The 21150-nt window shown below is 41.1% G+C and overlaps 1 protein-coding gene across 9 annotated transcripts in view; it reads left to right on the top strand.

Moving 5' to 3' along the window:
• The window catches only part of sorcs2 (sortilin-related VPS10 domain containing receptor 2), a 534678-nt gene that overhangs the window by 438566 nt on the left and 74962 nt on the right, over positions 1 to 21150 (top strand). For all 9 annotated transcript variants that reach the window (XM_037111616.1, XM_037111617.1, XM_037111611.1 and 6 more), the window contains one exon: positions 4054 to 4143. In XM_037111616.1, coding sequence (XP_036967511.1) covers positions 4054 to 4143 — 90 coding nt within the window. The remainder of the gene's footprint in view (positions 1 to 4053; positions 4144 to 21150) is intronic.

The raw sequence follows: 21150 nt of genomic DNA, 5'->3' as shown, positions 1-21150 counted from the left end.
GTAGATGTTTCTCTGTCGACCCCAAGAGAGTGAAAGATGGGCGAAAAAGTCAAACTGAGCTTCAGCGTCTGTCCGAGGAGGACAGCAACAGGGCCAGGCTGCCTGGTGGTATGATAACCGTAAAACACCAATATACCCTATATGATCCGGTATATTGTCTATGGCAATTCTTCTTTCTTCATGGGCCCCTGATGGCATCTTGGGGTGGGGGGGCAACTGCAATGAACCAGCTTTGGGGGGCCCAGCTTGCAAAATGTTGAGAACCCCTGATCAAGACAAAATAATCTTATGCTCAGTGCGGACAAAGCGAAGGAGATAATTATTGATTTCCGAAGGTAACAGCCTGAGCACACTCCACTCAGCATCAGTGGCCACACAGTGGAGAGAATGGGACCTAATAATAAGATCCTAATCCTAATAAGAACACTTCAGGGATCACAAAATGGGCCCAGCAGAGACTGTACTTCCTGAGGAAGCTGAAACAAGTCTCTCTCTCCATCTGCATCCCCAGGACTTTCTATAGTGATATGGTGGAGAGCGTTTTGACAAATTGTATCACGACGTGGTACTCCAGCTGCAGTATGTCAGAAAAAAAAGCCCTGCAAAGAATTGTTAGAGGAACTGAGAGGATCATCAGAGTTTCTCTTCCCTTTGTCCAAGAACTCTGATACAAAACATGCATACTACTGTACTTCATGAGCCTTTGTCAGTTTTAGTTAAATTATTATATTTATGTGTTGTGTGTGTTTATTGTGTTTGTGTTCCCAGAGAAACGTGATCTCCTTTTTGCTGCACTACTTTTGTTGGTACAGCTAAATGACAATAAAGCTTTCATTGACTGACTGATTTACTGATATACTGATTGATTGACTGATTGATTGATTGGTTGGTTGATTGGTTGACTGGTTGATTAATTGAAAGAAGGGCAAAGAATGGCCCTGAAGTAGTTTCTTGATGCAAGAGATGTTTTCCCCCCTTCTCTTGACTGATTTTGGTAAAAGTTTTGTTTCCCAACAGGCTCAGCTGGTGGTAGCACTCCCTGCTGTTGGACTGATAGGTTGTTAGCTTGTGAAAGATGGTGATAGACAAATGGGTCATGCTATGCAGGGTCAAGGTGAAGTCTGAACAAGTGAGTTTTGAGTCTTTTGTGGAAGATGGCAAGGGACTCTGCTGTCCTGACATTGGTCAGGGAGTTTGTTCCACCAGAACAGAGAAGAGTTGTAACTTCCCTGACGGCCTTTGTTAGCTCTAAGCGATGGCAGTACTAGCTGGCCAGCTGATTTAGTGAAGTGAATTGTTCGCACTGTAGTCCGACGAGTGTTTGGAGGTAGATGGACGCAGTTCCATTGACGGCCTTGAAGTCCAGTACCATTGTCTTGAATCGGATGCGGGCTCCAACAGGAATCTGGTGGAGGTAACAGAGGGGGGTCACATTGGAGAATTTGGGAAGATTGAAAATGAGGTGTGCTGCAGCGTTCTGGATATGCTGCAACAGTTTAGTCGCAGAGGCTGGGAGGCCAGCCAAGAGTGAGATGATGTGCACTTGGACCAGGTATTGTATTGCATCCTTTATGAAGAATGGTTGGCTCCTGCAAATGTTATAGAGGGCAAATCTGCTTGATCAGGCCATAGAAAATAATTTTGGCTGAGAGCTTGAGGAAAAAGGGGTCCACAATGTCCTCTCCCATATACGTACTTCTAGGGTTCAACAGCAAAGAGAGCATCTTTAACTACACTTGAAGAGTCAGAAAACAAAAACAGGATCTTACATATATATTTACTCCTCCCACCTATATTATTCTGAATAAACTGCAGTCAAGTATTAACAACGACTCAGTCAGAAGACATCGGAGTCTGCCTGAAACACTTAGATTTTTATACGATCTAATATCGGATGCTGTAGTAAATTCCAGGTTGGGACTGTGGGGTTACATGTTACATAGATAAGATTATCAAAATGATTGTTGCTGATATTTTGGTGAATGTTGTTCCATGACTTCCACCACAACCGGCATCTCAGAGGCTTACAAACAAGAGTTAATTGCAAAGTGCAATGACCCTGTGCCTGTCCAGGTTGACATTTGTGACTGCATTTATTGTTGAAAGCATATTGCTGGCCAGAGGATGTATTTCTTTACTGTTGAGATGTAACTTGTATTGGGCAAATAAATTAGGTCTGTTCCAGGGGACATAGCTGTCGACAAAAGGGATTACCAACGAGTGACATTGTCCTTTCAGCCAGATATGTAATTGGCGGGCATCACTGAATTTGGCATCACCAAACTGGGTAGATGGCAGCAGACTGGAGACAATGCATTGTTTACCAGCATTCATGGCAGTGACTATGAGGATTTCAAAGTCACATTTATGTGTTTCTAAGTTTTGAAACTTTAGGCCATTTTAGTCTGTAGTTTATGTGGGATACCTGGGCACAGGGATAGTGGAACATATCCACCCTAGGGATGGATATGTATGAGCCAACCACAAGACATGGAGGATAGGAGGCAGACATGGATGTATTGGCTATGGTACTCACTGGGCTGAACAGATGCTTGTGTGCCAGCCTAGTGTGGAACAGGGGTTGGAGGAGACTTGAAGAATGGCGGTGAAGTTGATGACTGGTATTAGTTTTGGGGAAAATGAGAGGTGTTAAGGAGGTTAAAACTGTTTGAAAAATGGGTAACCTGTGCTGGGGCAGATCGAGGAGGAAGATGTGGACGAAGGCCACCAGGTTTGCCTCTGCAAACCACAGACCAGGACCTGAGTTGGGATAGGGTACTCTGGAGCTCTGGGTTTACCCCCCATCATACCCTGGCACCATCTGGATGTGCTGGTGTAAGCAATGAACAGGGTGAAACTGGATAGAAATGTCAATTTACAACAGAACTTCTGTCAGCTTCTGTCAGATGGGCCACACCGCCGGCATTTGCTAGAATGATATGAATAAAAGTGGAAATAGCGTGCACATATTTCCCATTTGCCTTTTCTTTGATGTCCTCTCCCACTTCTGAAACCAAACTTACAGCCTTGACAGAGAATGCATACACACATACACTATAAAAAACTAGTATACATATGCACACACTTGCCAGTAGTATAGCCAGATCCTTAGGGTGCTTAGCTGATGTAGAGGCAGTACAGAAGTATGCAAAATCAGAGATAAGAATGCAGTGTTGGCATTAGCACTGACACATTCATCACACACACACGCGCGCTCCCACTCCCACTTTGCCAGCCATTCTTCAGAAAGTGATTCCTTTAGAAAACACAGTCGATAGCTCTTCCTTCAGGGGGTCTTATATATAAAATGGCTTTCATTGTTTCATCACTGTTCAGCATATAAAAAAGCTGTGCTAGTCTGCTTCTTTCAATCACAAGTCATGGTTGTAATCACAGCTCAATCTGAACTCTGACGAAACAGGCTAGATGTCCGAGAACTAGAGGACAAAAAACAAGAGCTCTTCCCAAAAGCCCTAAAATAGAAATGCAGAATACAAAATTCTCTATCGCATTTTAAAGACGCAACTCTAAAAGTTTAAGCACTGCTCACCATACAAAATGCCAAACTGTGCTTCAGAAAGTGTCATGCAGGTGCCTGAGCCCATCACTTGGCATACAAAATGCTCAAGTGCTGTTGAAGTCACTGTCACTCACCAGCGCTGTCTATTTCACCCAACTGTCTGCCAAATCATAGCCTCAGCTGTTTGGGTATTCTGGGTCAGTGCTGTGTGAGATTTCTGATCAGCTTTCAGCAGGGGGGCAGGATGATTCAGTCTTTTACCCACAGGTCTAAATTTGTGACGTGGATACCAAGGTCTGTGCAGTGTGGGGGAGATTTATTGCATCTTCCTTTCAACAAGGTGTGAGTCACCAATAGCAGATGGTGAACTCTTTTTCAGAGCCCAGTGACACAAACTTGGTTAGTTTTAATCTCAACTTCATCTTGTGTTTAATTTAAAATGACATAAACAGGGTTTTTAGACATCATATTGATTGTTGCAAGCGAAAGATTACCATGTTGAAACTAAATTTAGCTTTTTGTCCATTTCCTAGGTCACCACAGGGAATCGTACCAAGCACTATGTGTCCTATCGCCGCAACGAGTTCGTCCAAATGAGGTTCCCCAAATACTCCTTGCCAAAGGTAAAACACAACAGCACTGCTTATGTCATTTCAGACTAAACTGACTTTGCCAATGCAACATGTTGATGCTGATGTTAATAGACTAGCAAATCCTGTTATTTTTAATACAACATAATTCAAGGTGCAAAAATGTATGAGTACCTGTTTTGTGGCTTAGTTAGAACATTAAATATAATATCTAGAAAGAATAATTACATAATATGTTGAATACTTGCAGAAATCACCAACAAAAATATCCCTCAATTTGCCACCACTGACACACTACCATTAAGCAGAACCGCTGTCAATAAAAATTGTAAGACACCATTTTTAAAAGATAAACTACAAGCTGCCAGAGAAAGCATTGCTAGAAATTTAACAGAATGAAATGCCATGTCACAGTAGATTTCTGTCAACCAAAGTAAGTTTGGATAACTAAACACATCTTAAAATGTGTTTAATCTACCAATTGGTCACTTAAATGTGGTAAAATCCTTTGTCATTTGAAACCACACTAAAAAATATATAATGTTGATTTGATGTAAATATGGTCATTTAATATGAATTGTCATAATTGTAAGTTTAAGATAGAGGTTGCAGATCGCTACACATGTTCGTACTCAAAGCCAATACGCATGTGACCACTTCAACTTTACCAACTTTATTGACCTTTACATGTTCCCCATAAGCGAATCCATTTGAGTGTGAAGTGCATCTTCCTCTAGGGATTAAAACCTGCAAAATTACAACACTCTTACCACTATGTTCTACTTCTTATATGGTTTCTGATCTTCCTACAATGCCTGTACCCAAATTAGTCCTGGCACTTGGCTGATACACAAGAGCTCCCATAAAATATTCATCACTAAGCATCGATTCAGACACATCCCATGTCACTGACATAGGCAAAGATGATACATGAGTTCCACTCCAATTCGAGACAAGGACCCTTTGCTGTCAGTGTCAGCAGCACAGGGGGGCCACTTTAGCGCAACACCAGCCTGAGTACTATTGAACTGCGCTGATTGAATGCACAAACCAGGGATTTGTCTCATGTATTTTTCAGCCTTGAGATAAGGAAAGAAAACCTTTAAGACAATCACAGCCATTGGCTCTCTGTCAGAGGGGACAGTGTGGTGTTTGTTTTCTATCACACACAAACACACACACACACACACACACACACACACACACACACACACACACACACACACACAAACTCTCTCTCTATCCAGGAAATGTTTAGAATTGTTCTTGTTCAACTCCAGCCCACCACTTAAATCAATTTGATTATGTGTGGCAGGAGATGTGTTTATGAGTGTGTGTGTAAGTGTGTGTCTAGTTAAAGTATGCCCTAGTTGCTCTCTCTCCCTTGCTTGTCCCCCTCTCACTCTACATATGTCCTCTTACTTGGGTGAGCAGATGGGTCACATGTTTCGAAGCTTTCAGGTCGAGAGAGAGGGGAAAAGAAGGGTGGAAAGAAGGAGGGGAAAGTGTGTGTGTGTGTGTGTGGGGGGGGGGGGGGGGGGGGGGTGAGAGGGAATGTTTCAAGCACCATGTTCTTCCACTGTGAATAATTGAAAGGCTTGAGGATGAAAACTGAAAAGACCATCAGAGAAAGCATTTTGGCTCTGTCCTGGGAGACCTGACCCGAGTTATGGATTAACCACACAAATATGCACACACATACACTCACACATTAATGCACTGACACATGAATACTGCTTACCGGGCTTTGAAATCACAGGTAATAACTGTCCCTTTTTGCTCTACTTCCATCCGGTCTGTTGCTATGTGCCACCCAGGATGTAATCACCTTCCTGACTTTTAACACTTTATTTAACCAAGTAACACCACAGTAGAAGTGGTAGTTATTTTAAGATAGAGACACAGTTTAATTTAGAATAGTGTCAGACAATTAAAATCCTCAGTTGATTTGGTAGGCTGCACACCCATTGTTTACCATGCACTACCACTGCCCTGATGTGGGTCACCAGGAGACATATGTCAACATGTTGAGATATGCAAAGTAAGATGTGCAAAATTCCTGCTCCACATGACGTTTTCATTGTGTTTTCTCATCCCTGGAATCATAGTCCTATGTATCCTCCGACATCAAACTGACCTCTGTCGGCCTTGTTCTTGTGGTCAGTCCCAGTGCGATATCACGCTTTGTTCACTCTCAAGCTGCCAGACCTGGTTGAGATGAACCGGGTTGCCCAGAATGACGCCCTCCAGGCAAACTCCTGCCAGCTAAAAGGGCCACTTAGCTCCGTGGCTAACTGAGTCATGAGCTAATTAGCTCAGAGTAACTAGCAACAGCCAAGGATAGCTAGCAAAGGGCGGCAATTGTTGGTTGCTCTGATGACATGCTGGTCCGTCTGTTTTTGGAGCTGCCTGTACATTATGGCCATATTTTACAAATTATATCTTTAACACATGCCAACTCAACAAAAATTCTATCAAAAAAAAACAAGGCTATGTACGAAACTCTTGTGTTTGGAAATGCATCTTTTTCCTAAAGAAACTTTATGTCCTTGATGTAGTAATGTGCTCTCTGGCTACTCTGTATACTTTTACTGAGGAGTGTTTTTATTCACATCAAGTATATCAGGTTATATTATATTGGTTATATATTTTAAAGCCCTTTGAGGCACTGTCCCTTTTTCACTCTCAGTTACATTAGAAAGTTGAGAATTGAGGTCAACTTCAGACTGAGTGCAAGGCTCTGTTTAGGTAGCAGCACACATCAGTGCTGAACCAGTATGTATCAAACTCAAAAGAGAACTGATACGAAGGAGTTGTCCTCTCACTGATTCACAGCAACCGAACAGATCAACAATCATTAGTAATTTGTGACCACTGAACAAATATTTCAGTGTTAAAATGACAGCTTTGACAAGAGGCCAATGTGGAAATATGCCTTTAATTAATAGGAAGATCAATCAGTGAATGAAGTCTTTATAAAAGGTAAAAATGTGTGAGCTGACTGTGTCAAAGACCTCTTTACAGAATTCAGTGTGAATAATGTCTGAGGGGTACAATGAGGATTTAAATGATTGATGGGATGTGTTAGAGTGTGAAAGGAAATAAGCTCAATGCTGCTGTGCGAGGGTGAGCACACTCAAGAGACTATTATATCACAGCTTACTGCTGAGGGAAATCTGGCATCAGATGATTTGCATTTTTTTTTTTTTTTTTTTTATGAAATGAGCAAGACACTCCTGACACCATTCTGTACCAAGTCACAGTAATGTTGCAGGAAGATGGGTGCAATGATGTAGTTTAGTACATATAAAACAACATCTGAAATTACTTTATATAAGCTCCCAGCAGCAGAATGAGAATGACATGTGCAAGGCTCCTTATAATATAATACCTGCCTTACATCAAGAGGGTATAACAATTTTAGCATGCTGCGTGAAACATGCTGCATTTCACCATCGTGAAAGCACAGGCAATGAAACAGCTGAAGCAGGGTTAATGGATGTAGTCCAAACAGGCTCAGTGAACTGTCCCTCAGATGGATGACCAATAAAGAGAAGCAGACATTCAGTGGTGTGGAGTTGGCAAATTCAGCCACACTATACAGGCTAGTAGACCAGAAACAATGGACAGCATTCATGATTGTTTAGAAATCTTTTAAATTTCAGGAACTTGGTAATAAATCCAGTGCTAAGAATGAAGTGGAGCTAGAATGTGTGCTACAGAATAGCAACAGGTTTCTGATTTTGGAAAGAGATATTATGGTTTAGGGTAGATGAGCACCCTGAAATAGAAGGATGAGGTGCATACATACCAACCCTCCGGATTTCCTAGGAGACCACAATTTTGCATTGCTTTGTCCTGGTTCTGGACCATGTTCTGAGCCAACAGTGAGCTGGGATACATCTGGATGAGGCAAGGCGATGTTTGGTGCTCACAGACAGTCAAAGTTGATGGACAGTGGTTCCCAGAAGTCAAAATTTAAATGAATATTATAATTATTAATTAATATTAATAATATTATATTAATATTAATTAATAATTATATAATATTATCATCATCATCTTGTTGCAACTGCTTACACACACCTGATGCAGATTCGACATATGCACCACGTTTTATGAATATTTGTATATTCTAACTATATATGCGCTGTAATTTAATCATGAAGGAGTTTATATAATTTCATGCCTGTGTTGTTTATTCACGAATAAATGACCTACTTGTACCGTGGATTGCACATCAGTACTTTGAGCGAAATGCTAACATCAGTATGCTTACACGCACTCAATGACGGTACCAACATGCTGATGTTAAGCAGGTATTATATTTACCTTTTTCTTTTGGTATAATGTTAAAGTGAAACTCTCGCCAGAATGCAACCTAGCCTTTTTTATGTGAATGTATATGAGTCAAACCTATGTGTAAAAGAATAATTACGACAGAAGAGGCACTTTTAATATTTACCCTATGTTTGTTTTCGGGTCAAGCTCATTTTCTCAGTGCAAGGGGCACTTTTATGATAGCATCAAAATCATAAAAAAAAAAAGAAGCTATTTTTGAAACACTAAAGAGGCTCGACACAACATAATGCTTTGCTGGTAGTATCATCAGGGTCTCTACACATGAACACAGGCATTGAGAACATTGTGTACACAGAGTTTGCTAAAAAGAAAGTTTCACTGAACAACTCACCTTAGCAGTAGCTTCTTCCCCTCCCAGTTGTCATGGCAGCTGAGAAGTATTGATCCCGGAATGCAACATAACTTTGAGGAGAGTTAAGGTGGACCGTTGTCTTCCGGCAACAACTTTCCACACGATATCTCACATGACTTTTCCGGCTTTTTATTTTAGTATTGTTTTTTATATGAGGCTCCTTTTTCAACTTCAAGGTCAATATTGTTTTTCGCTAAAGACAAAGCAACAAATTATCTGTGCATTTGTATGGAACTAAGCTTTAGAAGCGGTCCACCTTAATTCACATCCATGTTACATCGCATTTGGAGATCAATACTTCTCATTGACAGGACGACAGCGAGCGGAGGAAACATCTGGTAAGGTGAGTTGTCCAAAAACTTTATTTTTAGTAAGCTCTGTATACACAAACAATGTTCTTAATGCTCGTGTTCATGTGTAGAGACCCTGGTGATACTATGAGCAAAGTTTCATGTTGTGTCGAGCCTTCTTAGTGTTTGAAAAAATAACAATTTAAACAGAGTTTAAAAACCTGCCAACTCCTCTCCAGTTAGCTAGAACTCAAGAAGCCTCTAGGATGAGAGGTGAAAAGTCTTCAAGAAACTTCAAAAAAAGCTAATAGGTGAGTTGATTTATGCAATTATTTTTGGGGTCGGGTGGCAGGATCCAAGATTGGTCACCCAGGCCTCTTGGGTGCCAAGTCCGGCCATGAGTGCCCCCCCCCCCCCAAATCAATCTCATTCATGGCCTTTTCAGAGCTGAGTAGATAGCCATAGGATAGCCTAAGTTGTCGCGGCATAAAAAAAAACAACGGGGGAATGGGGAAATTGTTTTGCTACAGCAGCAAAAGGACAGTAGTATTTTAAAAAACAATAACAACAGTGAAAAATAAACAAAATAGTTAAAAGGGTAAGAAACAGAATAGAAAGAGTAAACTCCTATATAGGACCTGCGATACCTCTCCTTCGCATGCTTGGGGTGTAGCCGTCTGTTGCTAAAGGAGCTGCCCAGTGTTGTGAAAGTGACCTGTTTTTGTGATCAAGTGTTTTTATTCGAACAAGAATACAACTTACAACCAAAAAACATGACTCATTCATGGACAATAAAGACAGTACAAAATTGGCTGTAATAGCTAAGCAATATTAAATAATAATAATAGTAATAGTGATAACCTTGCTATCAACTTCTTGGCAGCTGGCAGGCCAGCTAGTACAGTGCACTTTTTAAGTTTAGTATAAATATTAACAAAAGGACAGGCATATAGTCAGTGGTATGGTCACTGACACTAAATCAGAAAGCTTGGCTTGCAACGTTGAACCAGAACTGTGAGACTGGAGGACAGTTCCACATCATATGCAAAGAAGTGCCAGAGGCCTTCATAGAACATAAGCTACACAAGGGATCAGTTATTACCTTCATAGAATGGAGTTTGAGTGGGGTCAAATATGTTCTGTGTACATAGTTAATGTAGTGGATCTGCTGGTGGTCGGGGTTGCAGGAAGTCTGTCTAATATTTGCTCAGACCTGTGACCAATCAAAGTCAGAGCCCAGATTGGGGCAATCATACCTCCATATTCTGTCAAGTGGTAGTTCATAATAGGAGGCATCCAGGAAGAAGTGATGAAGCACGGATACTATACCGCTCTTTTTGATTCGAGTGGCAAGTAGTTTGTAATGGTTGGTGTCCTGGAGCCAAACTACAGACACCTCGGCATTTAATTAACTGAGAGGTCTTTAACTTCTGCAGTCTACAGGGTCCTTGTCTTTCTTTACAAGTAAGGATATTAAAGCTATATTGACGTCTCTTGAAAAACTGTCTTGATCTATATATGCCATTATCATGTCTAGAAGTAGCGAGCCTAGCATGTCCGAAAATTCCACGTATACCTCTGGAGGTATTCCATCAAAAGATTTGTTTCTTTGCATGTCGAGAGCTGCTGCCTTAAGTTCTTCCAGCGATAAGTGTGTGTCAAGTCGCACAGAGTCAGCCACTGCCAATTGTGGTAGATCTAATTGCCAAGGAAGTTATCTCTATCCAACTGTATCTCTGATTGGTATAAATTAGAGTAATATGTGCGAAAGGTCTCATTCACCTGCTTAGGATCAGTCAGAATTTGGCCTGCTGTAGTCCTGATAGAACGGATAGGGTCAGTAAAGTGCTTATTGGTCCTTATTTCGGAGGCTAGGAGGTGGCTGGGTCTAGACCCCTGAAAATAGTAACGCTGTCTAGTCCTTTGTGTCAGGAATTCTGACTATTGTTTTAAAATATTATTAATTTCCCTTTTAATGATTTCCCATTGTAATTCATCCTGTTGGGAATTGTAATTTTGTAAGGTCAAATCTATTCTAGCCAAGCCAGCTTCCAAAGCTTGTAATTTAGCTGTTCTATCCTTACGCAGATTTGAGGCGGAACGGATGGCGTTGCTTCATATAAACCCTTTGACTGGATCCCAGAAAATCCTGGGGTCATCAACTGAGTCTAAATTGAAGTCCAAAAATTCCTTTAGTTGGGACAAAAACTGAGATTTATAATCATCATTTTTTAACAATGTGGTATTAAAGCACCACCTAGCAGCATGTTTGGAAAGGCAGCCCATGGTTGCACAGCAAAATACTCCTTTGTGGTCTGATAAAGCAATAGGTAGCAAGGCAGCATCATTGATTTTTTTAAAAAGTTATAGTGAAATGAAAAGGAAATTTATCAATGAGAATGATGTATGTCAGGCTGAAAAAAGGAGTAATCTTTCACTGTTGGGTTAAAGGAACGCTGTACATCTATTAGACCAAAGGTCTTAGCCCATGACTGTAAAGCTGCAGTTACTAGCTGTAACCGCTCAAGCTAGATCGATCGTCTGTATGCCAGACTGCATTCATATCTGCCCCCATGATGAGAGAATATTCAGGTAGCTCTAGCATTTTCTGTGTAAGCATGTCAAAGTAAGTCTTATCAAATTAGTTTGAAGCATAAGTATGGGCATAGAATACTGCCATAAATTGTGCACGCACAATAAAACATTCGCACGCACAAATCAAAAATCTGCACGTTTTTTTCCCCCGAGTGCTTTTCCAAGCACTCCCAAGCTACTTTTTATCCTGCATCTCTGACCCCTGGCGCAATATTGTGGCCTGCCAGGAGAAAAACAGCTTGAGTGTGCGCAGAGTCAGCTCGCAATACTTTCCCCTGCTCGTGGGCACGCAGACTGCTTGCTCACGAAAGCCTCCTCTCCTAGCTCGGAAAACTTTCCCCCTGCTCAAGCGCAAGTGAATTTCTTTAGTGGGCGGTTTTGTCAGTAAGGAGGGGGGGGCATGCCAATCATCACCGTATCCCCGAATATAATTGGTTGAGTGTATTTGCCAGTCGGACAGCCGGGTAGCAACACCACAAGGACAAACGGGACAAACCACACAGCCCTAAAAGCCTGAATGACATGTAAATAATAAAGACAGAAGGCCTGTAGTTAATAATAGGCGTCAGCAAATCTCAATATGAGAGCAGCACATCAGGCGCGTCTTTATACCTGGGCATCCGGGCGATAGAACTCTAAGCTGTAAGCGTCATTTGGACCGCTGGATTTTAAACTCTATAATCTCTCATGTAAATACCCAATGGAGTGATGAATGCATTCATTGTGTCATTATAATTTTTGTTTGAGAAAAACAAAATAACAACAAAGCGTACATTTTAACAAGTTTAATTATAGCTACATTTATCAATACTCATATCATCGCACATAGTAAATCATAATTATTGCATATATTTACACTCGATTTTAATAGAGAAAACTCAGTTAATAATTGAAAATAACTTATTTGATTATGAAACATTTTAATTATATAATTCATATATAATATATAAAATATATATAATAACAAATCGGGTTAGCTGGAAACGCCCTGATCTAAAACAAAAACAAAGAGCTGTTGTGATCCCTGGTCACAGTCTGCAGTCTTATCTCCGCTCTCCTCACAGTTACCACACACGGGCTTGCAGCATTTCAATTGTCCAATGTTTGGTTCTGTTTGCGGCTCTTTCGAACTGGCACTGCCTCTGTGTCTGCTGCTGCGGTGGTTGGTTCCGCTGCTGCCCACCTTGTGCCGCCTGCCGCGGCTCCTTTCCCCTCCATGTATTCTGCCCTCACCTCCTCTGCCAACTGCTGCAGGACTTTCCTCCGGGCTCTCCTGCTGCTGCTGCTCCTTGAATAAGATGCGGACATTGATCTCAGCCAGGTCGAGGATGTTATAGAAGACACTGGCCATCTTTGGTTACAGCCTTTTACGGAGTGCGCCCTCACCATCTGGTCCGGAACATCCTCGCCGTACTTGGTGTTGTTGTAGTACATCACAGACTCTTGTTTTGCCTTCGCCCCACTAAAGGTGTCCACATATGCGTACACAGTGCTCAGGATGCAGACATTCTTCCTCTGCTTTCCCTGGTACACAGACAGAGTCGCGTCACTTCAGCACCTTGAACAGCTCCGCTTGCTGTTTCACAGAGGTGGGAGCTCCAGCTTGTGTTTTCCCATGGTGCCAACCAGGCTATATAATGCAGCTATACAATAAATAACTTACAAGTAAATTCACAAATAAGCACAAAAAATGTAACAATGAAACCCTGCAAAATGATGTTCGGTCATAATTATGGCTGAAATGGATAAAACATATCATATTTTCTTTGTCTTTTATGTACTTTATATAAAAAACTATTCTAGATTAAAATACAGTCAAAGTTATTGCATATATACATTTGAAAACGGTCAAAATGACCGTCTTGGCTGCTCTCGTGCTGGCAAACCTTCACTTGGACTACTAGCTGCTCCGAGCTGAGCCAGCCGTATATATGCAAAGCCTCCTGTAGGCCTACTGTAGATAGACAATGAAGCCAAGAAATTATAATTGAGAATGTTCTACCTGCTCTAATAGCCTATGCACACAGGTCTTATTACAGGCTATAATATCTTTAACGTTAACTTTAATTTGATTTATTTGTGATTAAAATATGACGATGAGGACCTCAACGATTGGCCTCCCTTTCCTTCACAAACTACGATGAAATTGCATCTTTAACAGCCCAATTTTCAAAAAATCCCCTGAACCCCATTAAAAAAAAAGACTATCTGGGCAGTGATGCCGGTATCTGACCACTTTTTCCCAGTAATGAGTAATCTAACACATTAATATTTCCAAACCAGTAATCAGATTAAAGTTACCTATTCAAGCCACTGTGCGTTACTATTATTTTTGTCATTCTCCTTAGTAAAAATATATATTTTTGCTTTCTTCTCGCGTCACGTCTGTGACAAGTCACGTTTTCAGCACGAGGACAACTCACGTGTTAGACCACGCGGCGACACAAACACAAACAACAATGGAGGGAGGCGAGAGATGCACGTTTTCTAGCTGGAAATACAGTCATTATTTTGAGTTTGTCAGCTAAAGATGATAATATTAAGGTTGTTGTACACTCGGTGCTAGTGTCAAAGCTTCAAGCTTCAAATGAATTTAAAGAAGTAATCAGTTGTCAGATTACTTTTTCAAGGTAACTGAGGCAACACTGTCACAACACTAAAGCCCCGGATGTTTTGCACTCCTAGCGACGCAAATGCATAAGCCTATGTCCAGATGCAGGTGTGTGTCAATATAGTAGGGTATTTCTCTATATGGGAGAGGCTTTTATTTAACTCTGAACAAATCTTATGCTCAGCAAAGATGGAAAAATATAATATAACCAACTTATTATTACTGTTCAAAACAGTTGTAGAGAGAAAAAGACGAATCTGGAGCACACATTCATCTAAGTTTACTAGAGATTAAACTTTTAAAAAAATGTGTTGCTCCGGCAACAGACTGTAGCCATACAGGCTCTAGCTCTTTCCTTGGGTCAGTCTGAGCACTCAATGGTCAGGCTCAAACAGCTCTGTCCAGATGTGCTGGGTTAAGAAAAAAAGGTGTTGTCAGCAAACACAGCGACATGTTTCCAAACATAAATCAGCATTTCATTAAGAACATGCAGCCAAGCAGCTATTCGGATCGAAAACATTAATAACTTCGAAACAGACCCGGCTTCTAACTGAGGCCAGCTTTTATTTACTCAAACTTGTATCCAGACCTGGTCCAGTAGGAGACAGTGTTGTAGACTGGGATCAGTATTTGAGTGTACATATTTGTAGTGATACTTTAATACATATTGCAGTACTTGCTATAGACTTATGTGTTGCTGTCATATCGAGAGTTGCTGATGCCTATTATTAACTACAGGCCTTCTATCTTTATTATTATTATTATTACTATTATTATTATTACGTTTATTCTTTTCTTTTTCTTTTTTTTATATTATGTTTATAATTTTCAGGGAGAAAGAAGTAGCCTAGATCGAGAATATGAACAAAACAGTTTTACCAAAATAAAAAGTGTCTGTTTGCAACAGGGTCCAATTTACAAAAAATGATCAACATTTTATCAGATTAATGTCAATGATGGAGGAAAGAAAAGACAGCACTCAGACAAACATACTGAAGTTCATTGCTCTGTGTGACATTTTGTAAACATTCAAGTCAAGACACCAAATCACAATACATGTCATGCTCGAGCTGTTTTTCTCCTTGCAGGCCACAATATTGCCCCAAGGGGCAGAGATGCAGGATAAAAAATAGCTCACTAGTGCATGGAAAAGCGCTCGGGGGGAAAAAATGTCAGCGCAGATGTTTGATTTGTGCGCGCGCAATTTATGGCAGTATTCTAGTCTAGAGTCTCTGCTTAACAGGTGCGTCTCCTGTTGGAGAGCCCGGTCAATTTCCCGCCGATGCAAAAGAGTAAGGATGCTATTCCTCTTGTGTGGTATATTTAACCCATCACAATTCCAAACCAAAACACACTAATCGCCCATTACTGCATGCTGAACTCAAAGTAATCGACCGTATTCTTGATGATAAAATATAAATATAGTGCCAGCAGTTGAGGCAAACTGACCAACTGGTGTGACAGATATGAGTGCAAAATGTGTGTACCTCTCACTTAATTAGGATTAGCAGAATGTGATTTCTCTAGCCTGGCCTGCATTAGCAGTTAATTTACAATTCGTAATTATTGTTATATGTTGATGCTTAAGCAACCAGGCTCTCAACTTCCTTCTCTAAGAACAGTACTGAGCATACCACCACTTGATTTTTGTGTTGTGTCTCAGTCATAGAGTTTGTTTGCTGTTCATATACCTAGTTAGCCAGTTAATCACAGCCAGCAGGAATGATGAGGATAATCTTATTAAACTAACGTCACACTTGGTCATTTCTAACTTTATGTTTACTATGGACACAGTTCATCTTATTGCTCAAATGACACTTGCAACATAAAGGATAATGTAAGACATAGTAATCAGCTCACTCTGATTTTAACGGTTCAGTTTATTAACTGCTGGGTTTGAGGTTGAACTTTGTGGCTCCATGTTTGTACTAGATCACAGATCAACATATGAGGGTTTTATTTATTTAATTTTTTGGTTAAGTTTTTTTGAGTTTCATTGTTCTTGGGGTTTTGTGTATTATGTTGTTTATCGGGCACCATCAAGGGGTATTGGAGGATAAGTTCATGTTTTTGCTGTTACCATACTTGGGAAATGGGAGTTGAACTTGAAACTGCTATGAAAGGAAAAGAAAAAGGAAAACCTGTTACACACCCTGAAATAAACCCGTACTGTGGCAGGAGTTCCGAGTGAAGATCAACACTTTAATCCAGGCACTGTGCAGGATGATTCAGTTCACACTAGAGGTCGTCATTCCCAGTCATAGGTGGGACTCGCAACGCCGTGAGGGAGCTGATGAAACCCTCGGCCTCATCTGCGGACTGGAAAACCTCCGTTTTGCTAGCAGATTTGATTTTCAGTGTGGCAGGGTAGAGCAGGAAGAACTTAACTCCTTCAGCTCGGGCCATGTTCATGGCAGGGATTACTTTGTGGCTCGAAGGATAAGTTGCCGTGTTGTGTACTGGAGCGTATTAAAGATTAGGGTGCGGGGGCCAGATTTCTTTCTGCTTTTGTCACTGTACACACGGTGAGCAAACATGATTTTGCCCTCTAGATTGCTCAGGGTGGGGAACCACTTTGGTAGCAATTTTGTGATGAACTGGACCACGTTGGACCCTTCGATCCCCTCTGGTAACCCAATGGCGCGGACGTTGCAGCACTTGCTCCGATCCTCCATGTCAGCTAGCTTAAGTTGCATCATCTCCAACATGGCTGTGTGGTTAGCTAGCTTCCCACGGTTACTTTCAACATCCGACCATATTTTGTCCGGTTCCACATTGACAGGATTGAATGGCTCCTAATTTTGCCTGTGTCTTCTCTCATCTGCTTAAATTTGTCGAAACGTGTCTCTGTCAGACTTGGACAGGAAAGAGGACTCAGATGCAGTATAGGCAGAAGTAATGTCAAGTTTTATTGATCTGATTTTGTAGCTCTCCAGAATGAATGAAAACCAAAAGGCTATGAAAATCTGAGGGACGAACAAGACAGACAACATGGAACACAGAGTAACAAAAAACGCTCTCGCAGGAGGAAAACCTTCTCTATTCTAGAATCAATCTTAAGTATCAAAATTACAAAATAAATCTCTCCGAAGAGGAAGCACAAAGGCTATGAAAAAATAACTACTCTCTCTTATGAAAATAATAAACACAAAATCGCTCACAAGGAGGAGAAAATAAAAGACTATCAAATCTCAAAATTCAAACACAAAAACTTAACCGGAAAAATACAACTTAAATTCACTCTTCTCGAGAGGACAAAAATTCAGATAAATAAAACAAGAACAATACTTATCAAGGCGAGGAACAGGACTGTGGTTTAAGGCTTCGGTACACGACATGAAAGACGAAATACTTTGGCGACGCAGACAGGGGAAGACAAAGACTTTATACACATGGAGGAGGGGAACACAGGTGGAAACAATCAGGAATCAGGGATGACGTCAGACCGGGGACACAAGAGGAAGGGCAAGTGACCTGAAACGAGAGGAGAGTTATTTTCAAAATAAAACATGAAATTCACAAGACAGATCCCAAGACAAGACAACCTCACCGTGATGTGACAGTCTCCAGGTAGCCACATTGTTTTTCAAGCACAGCTTCGGCTATGGCCTCTATGTCGGACACCCCTCTCATCTTTACAGCAAGGCCAGGCTAAAATTTCTTGCTCAAATCGCTCATGGCGTATTCACAGTCAGTGGTGCATCTTGTCCACCTGATTACGTGAATCGGTGAAAGTGACATTGTGGGGGCGGGTGCTCATGGCTCATTAGCCTAAGCCTAAAATCCTGTGTGCTGTGGATTAAGTTGAGTCGTGGCAAAGAAAAACTTTGTGTAAGCATTGTGTAAAAAAATAATCAAATCTATGCCACCTGATTGACGTACAGGACAGCCAGTCTGAGATCTCTACTTGTACGTGTCATGGGTCACTATTGCAAAACACAAGTGAGCTAAGTGACCTAGTTAGCGCCTTGAATTGATATCAACAAAATGAGTAGGGCATCTGGACCAAGTAAAAACCCCAAAATACTTTTTTATTGTCTTTTTCAAAGTGCATTTGTCTGATTTGTCAAACTACTATCACTATTCCAAAGAAGGGAAATGTTGAGAGGCACTTTCAAACTGTTCATAAAAAGTACAACACTGACTTCGCTCTGAAAAGCAAGCTGAGAAAGAGACATAGTGTTGTGTCAGTTGCGAACGTGTAATTCGATCGAACAAATCTTTTAAGTGAAAGAAGTGAACGGAATCACTTCATGAACTGATTTGCTCCTTTCTAAGTTCAGTTGAGCTCAGCCGCAATCATGCTGGCCGGGAGCGGAACTGCTGCCACTCACTCAGAGAACTGTGAGGACCTGATTCACGTTTGTGTTGTCATTCGTTCATGATTCGCGAACCTACTGAACACAGAGAACTGTCACTGAGGACGTTCACGTACTGTGCTGGCAGTTGACAGTTGATACACAAAAACATCAGGAAAATAATGGTACATAAACAGAATAATTGAACTGGGGGAATATTCCCAGTGTCTGGTCAGTTAAAAAGATCTAGTTCAATTTGTTTACAAGCTTGATAAAAACAAAAATTTAAATAAAAGTGAATTAGAGGCTCAAAAAGAATTACATTATAGAATAGAATTACAAGGATTACATAGCTTTAGTTGAGTACTTGAGGCTAGCTGGGCTAATTAGCCCTGGAGCCCTAACCATTTAGCATTATTTATGAAATGCTAATGTATACCGTACTGTTCACTGTAAGCATAAGAACCCCTTCCCACTAACTTTCATTCAAATTTCACTCATGGCTAAATAAATAAATCAAACATCATCAAAGATAACGTTCCTTACCGATCTAAGATGTCGTCGAGGCCCTGAGCAAACATCTCCTCTCTCTCAGAGTCATACTCACTGTCTTCAGTTTCATCAGATGATGCCATGATCCATTCCAGGTCTTCTTCTCGGACATATTTAGTTTAGTTTTGGTTTGTTTGTTTTTGTGTGTGTGTGTGTGTGTGGCTTTCGTCATTGTAAACTGTGAAAATTGCCTTAAAAACATTTTAAATGTCCCCTACTGCGTAAAGTTAGCCCGCTAGCTGCCAGACGCTGTGATATTCCTCGGCTTATGCCTAACGGACCTGGGCACGCCTACCATCGTTGGAACGGTAAAATAATTGGCTAGAAGCCTGAGTGATTGACATGTTGATAGCCAAAACGCTATCACTGTACTAAGGCAGCAAAAAAACAGTAAACAAAGCCTATTGGTCCTTCAAACAAGGAGCGCTCCATATACTTCATGGGCTGTGCTGGGGTGAAAACTGAACAGAAAAAGATGGGGACACTTTTAGTTTGTAGACAGCAAAGTGATGAAAACAAGCACATCCAACAACACCATACAGGAACTAGAGAAAATAAAGATGCGGCCGGTAAATTCTGGATTTTATTTGACAAACGAAGTTGGTAGACGGTAAACAAATGGACTTTACAGGACGATATTCACAAGCTGGAATAATTTTATGAAAAACCATTTTGATGCTTTTGATCAGTGGATTCTTACTGACAACCAGAATATAAACAATTGAGGAATGGACACATATTACGGCTTTATGGCCGCGTCAAAGGTGGGGAGTCGCCGTGTGTTTCTTGGAGATTGACATTGATCTGACACTCTGAAAGCAGAACGTGGTGCCGCATTTTCTGCGGTAAATAGCCGACTAGACTCCCAAAGTGATACGCTGGAAAGTTTAGAAGCTAATGCTACTTCTGATACTGTTGTGGACCTCGAAGCTACGGTAAAGCAGCTACACAGCAAAGTTGAACAACTGTCTGAGAAGTGTTTGGACCTGGAGGGACGATCCAAGCGTCAGAATTTGAGAATTGCGGGAGTTAAGGAAGGAGAAGAAAAGGGCCAGAAAGCCAGGGATTTCGTGGCCCAACTACTTATGGAGGTTTTACAGCTGGATGAAAAACCATTGATCGACCGAGCCCACAGAGCCCTCAGGCAGCGTCCCGGGGACAACGAGCCACCTCGGCACCTGATTCTAAGGATGCACTACTGTCACGCACTGGAGAGCATCCTGCATGAAATCCCGAACGCCTCAAATATCGAGGGCAGCGAATCCAAGTCTTCAGAGACTTTACACCCACTTTAATTAAGCGCAGAGCCGCCTTCACCCCGGCCAGGAAGTTGTAACGAGACCAGCCTGGAGTAAAATTTGGTCTCCTATACCCAGCCAAGCTGAGAGTGACACATAATGGTAAAGAGACCACGTTCACAGACCCTGAAGAGGCCCGTCTGTATGCTAAACACCACTTCGGTCAGGGTGGTACTTGAGGTGCCCGTCTTAGAACATTCTATCACGTCTGATAGAAATTGGAGGTAAATGTCAACTAGACCATAAGTTTTGTTTAAAACCACCCATGGACATTTACATAATTATAACATAGCCACAACCACATTAACAAGATTACTTTGACAGAATGGCTACTGAATTTAAGAACACAATGATGCCTTGATATTATGATCAATATTATTATTTCTGACTGCTATAGGCCTGGATTATAATGTGAAATATTTTTATTTAAAATGTTTTATTTAGTTTACCTATTTATTTGTTTTCTACCTGCATGTCTGCTAGAATGCATGTTTCATTTGGTAGTTTAAACAATTTAATCTAATTTCTGAACGACATGGCTTTAAGTCATTCAGACGAGGGGACACCTTGTTAAGCCCAGGGGTTTATGAATATGTGTAAGCCCCGGAGTTTTGTGTTTATTTCAATAAGGTCTGCTAAGATGTGGAAGTTTACATATCTTTTCAATGCTGTTAATGGGGGA

This window comes from Acanthopagrus latus, chromosome 10 (genome assembly GCF_904848185.1).
Source record: "Acanthopagrus latus isolate v.2019 chromosome 10, fAcaLat1.1, whole genome shotgun sequence".
Classification (NCBI taxonomy): domain Eukaryota; kingdom Metazoa; phylum Chordata; class Actinopteri; order Spariformes; family Sparidae; genus Acanthopagrus; species Acanthopagrus latus.
Note: the sequence above shows the minus strand (reverse complement) of the source record. Positions and strands in the feature narration are given on the sequence as shown.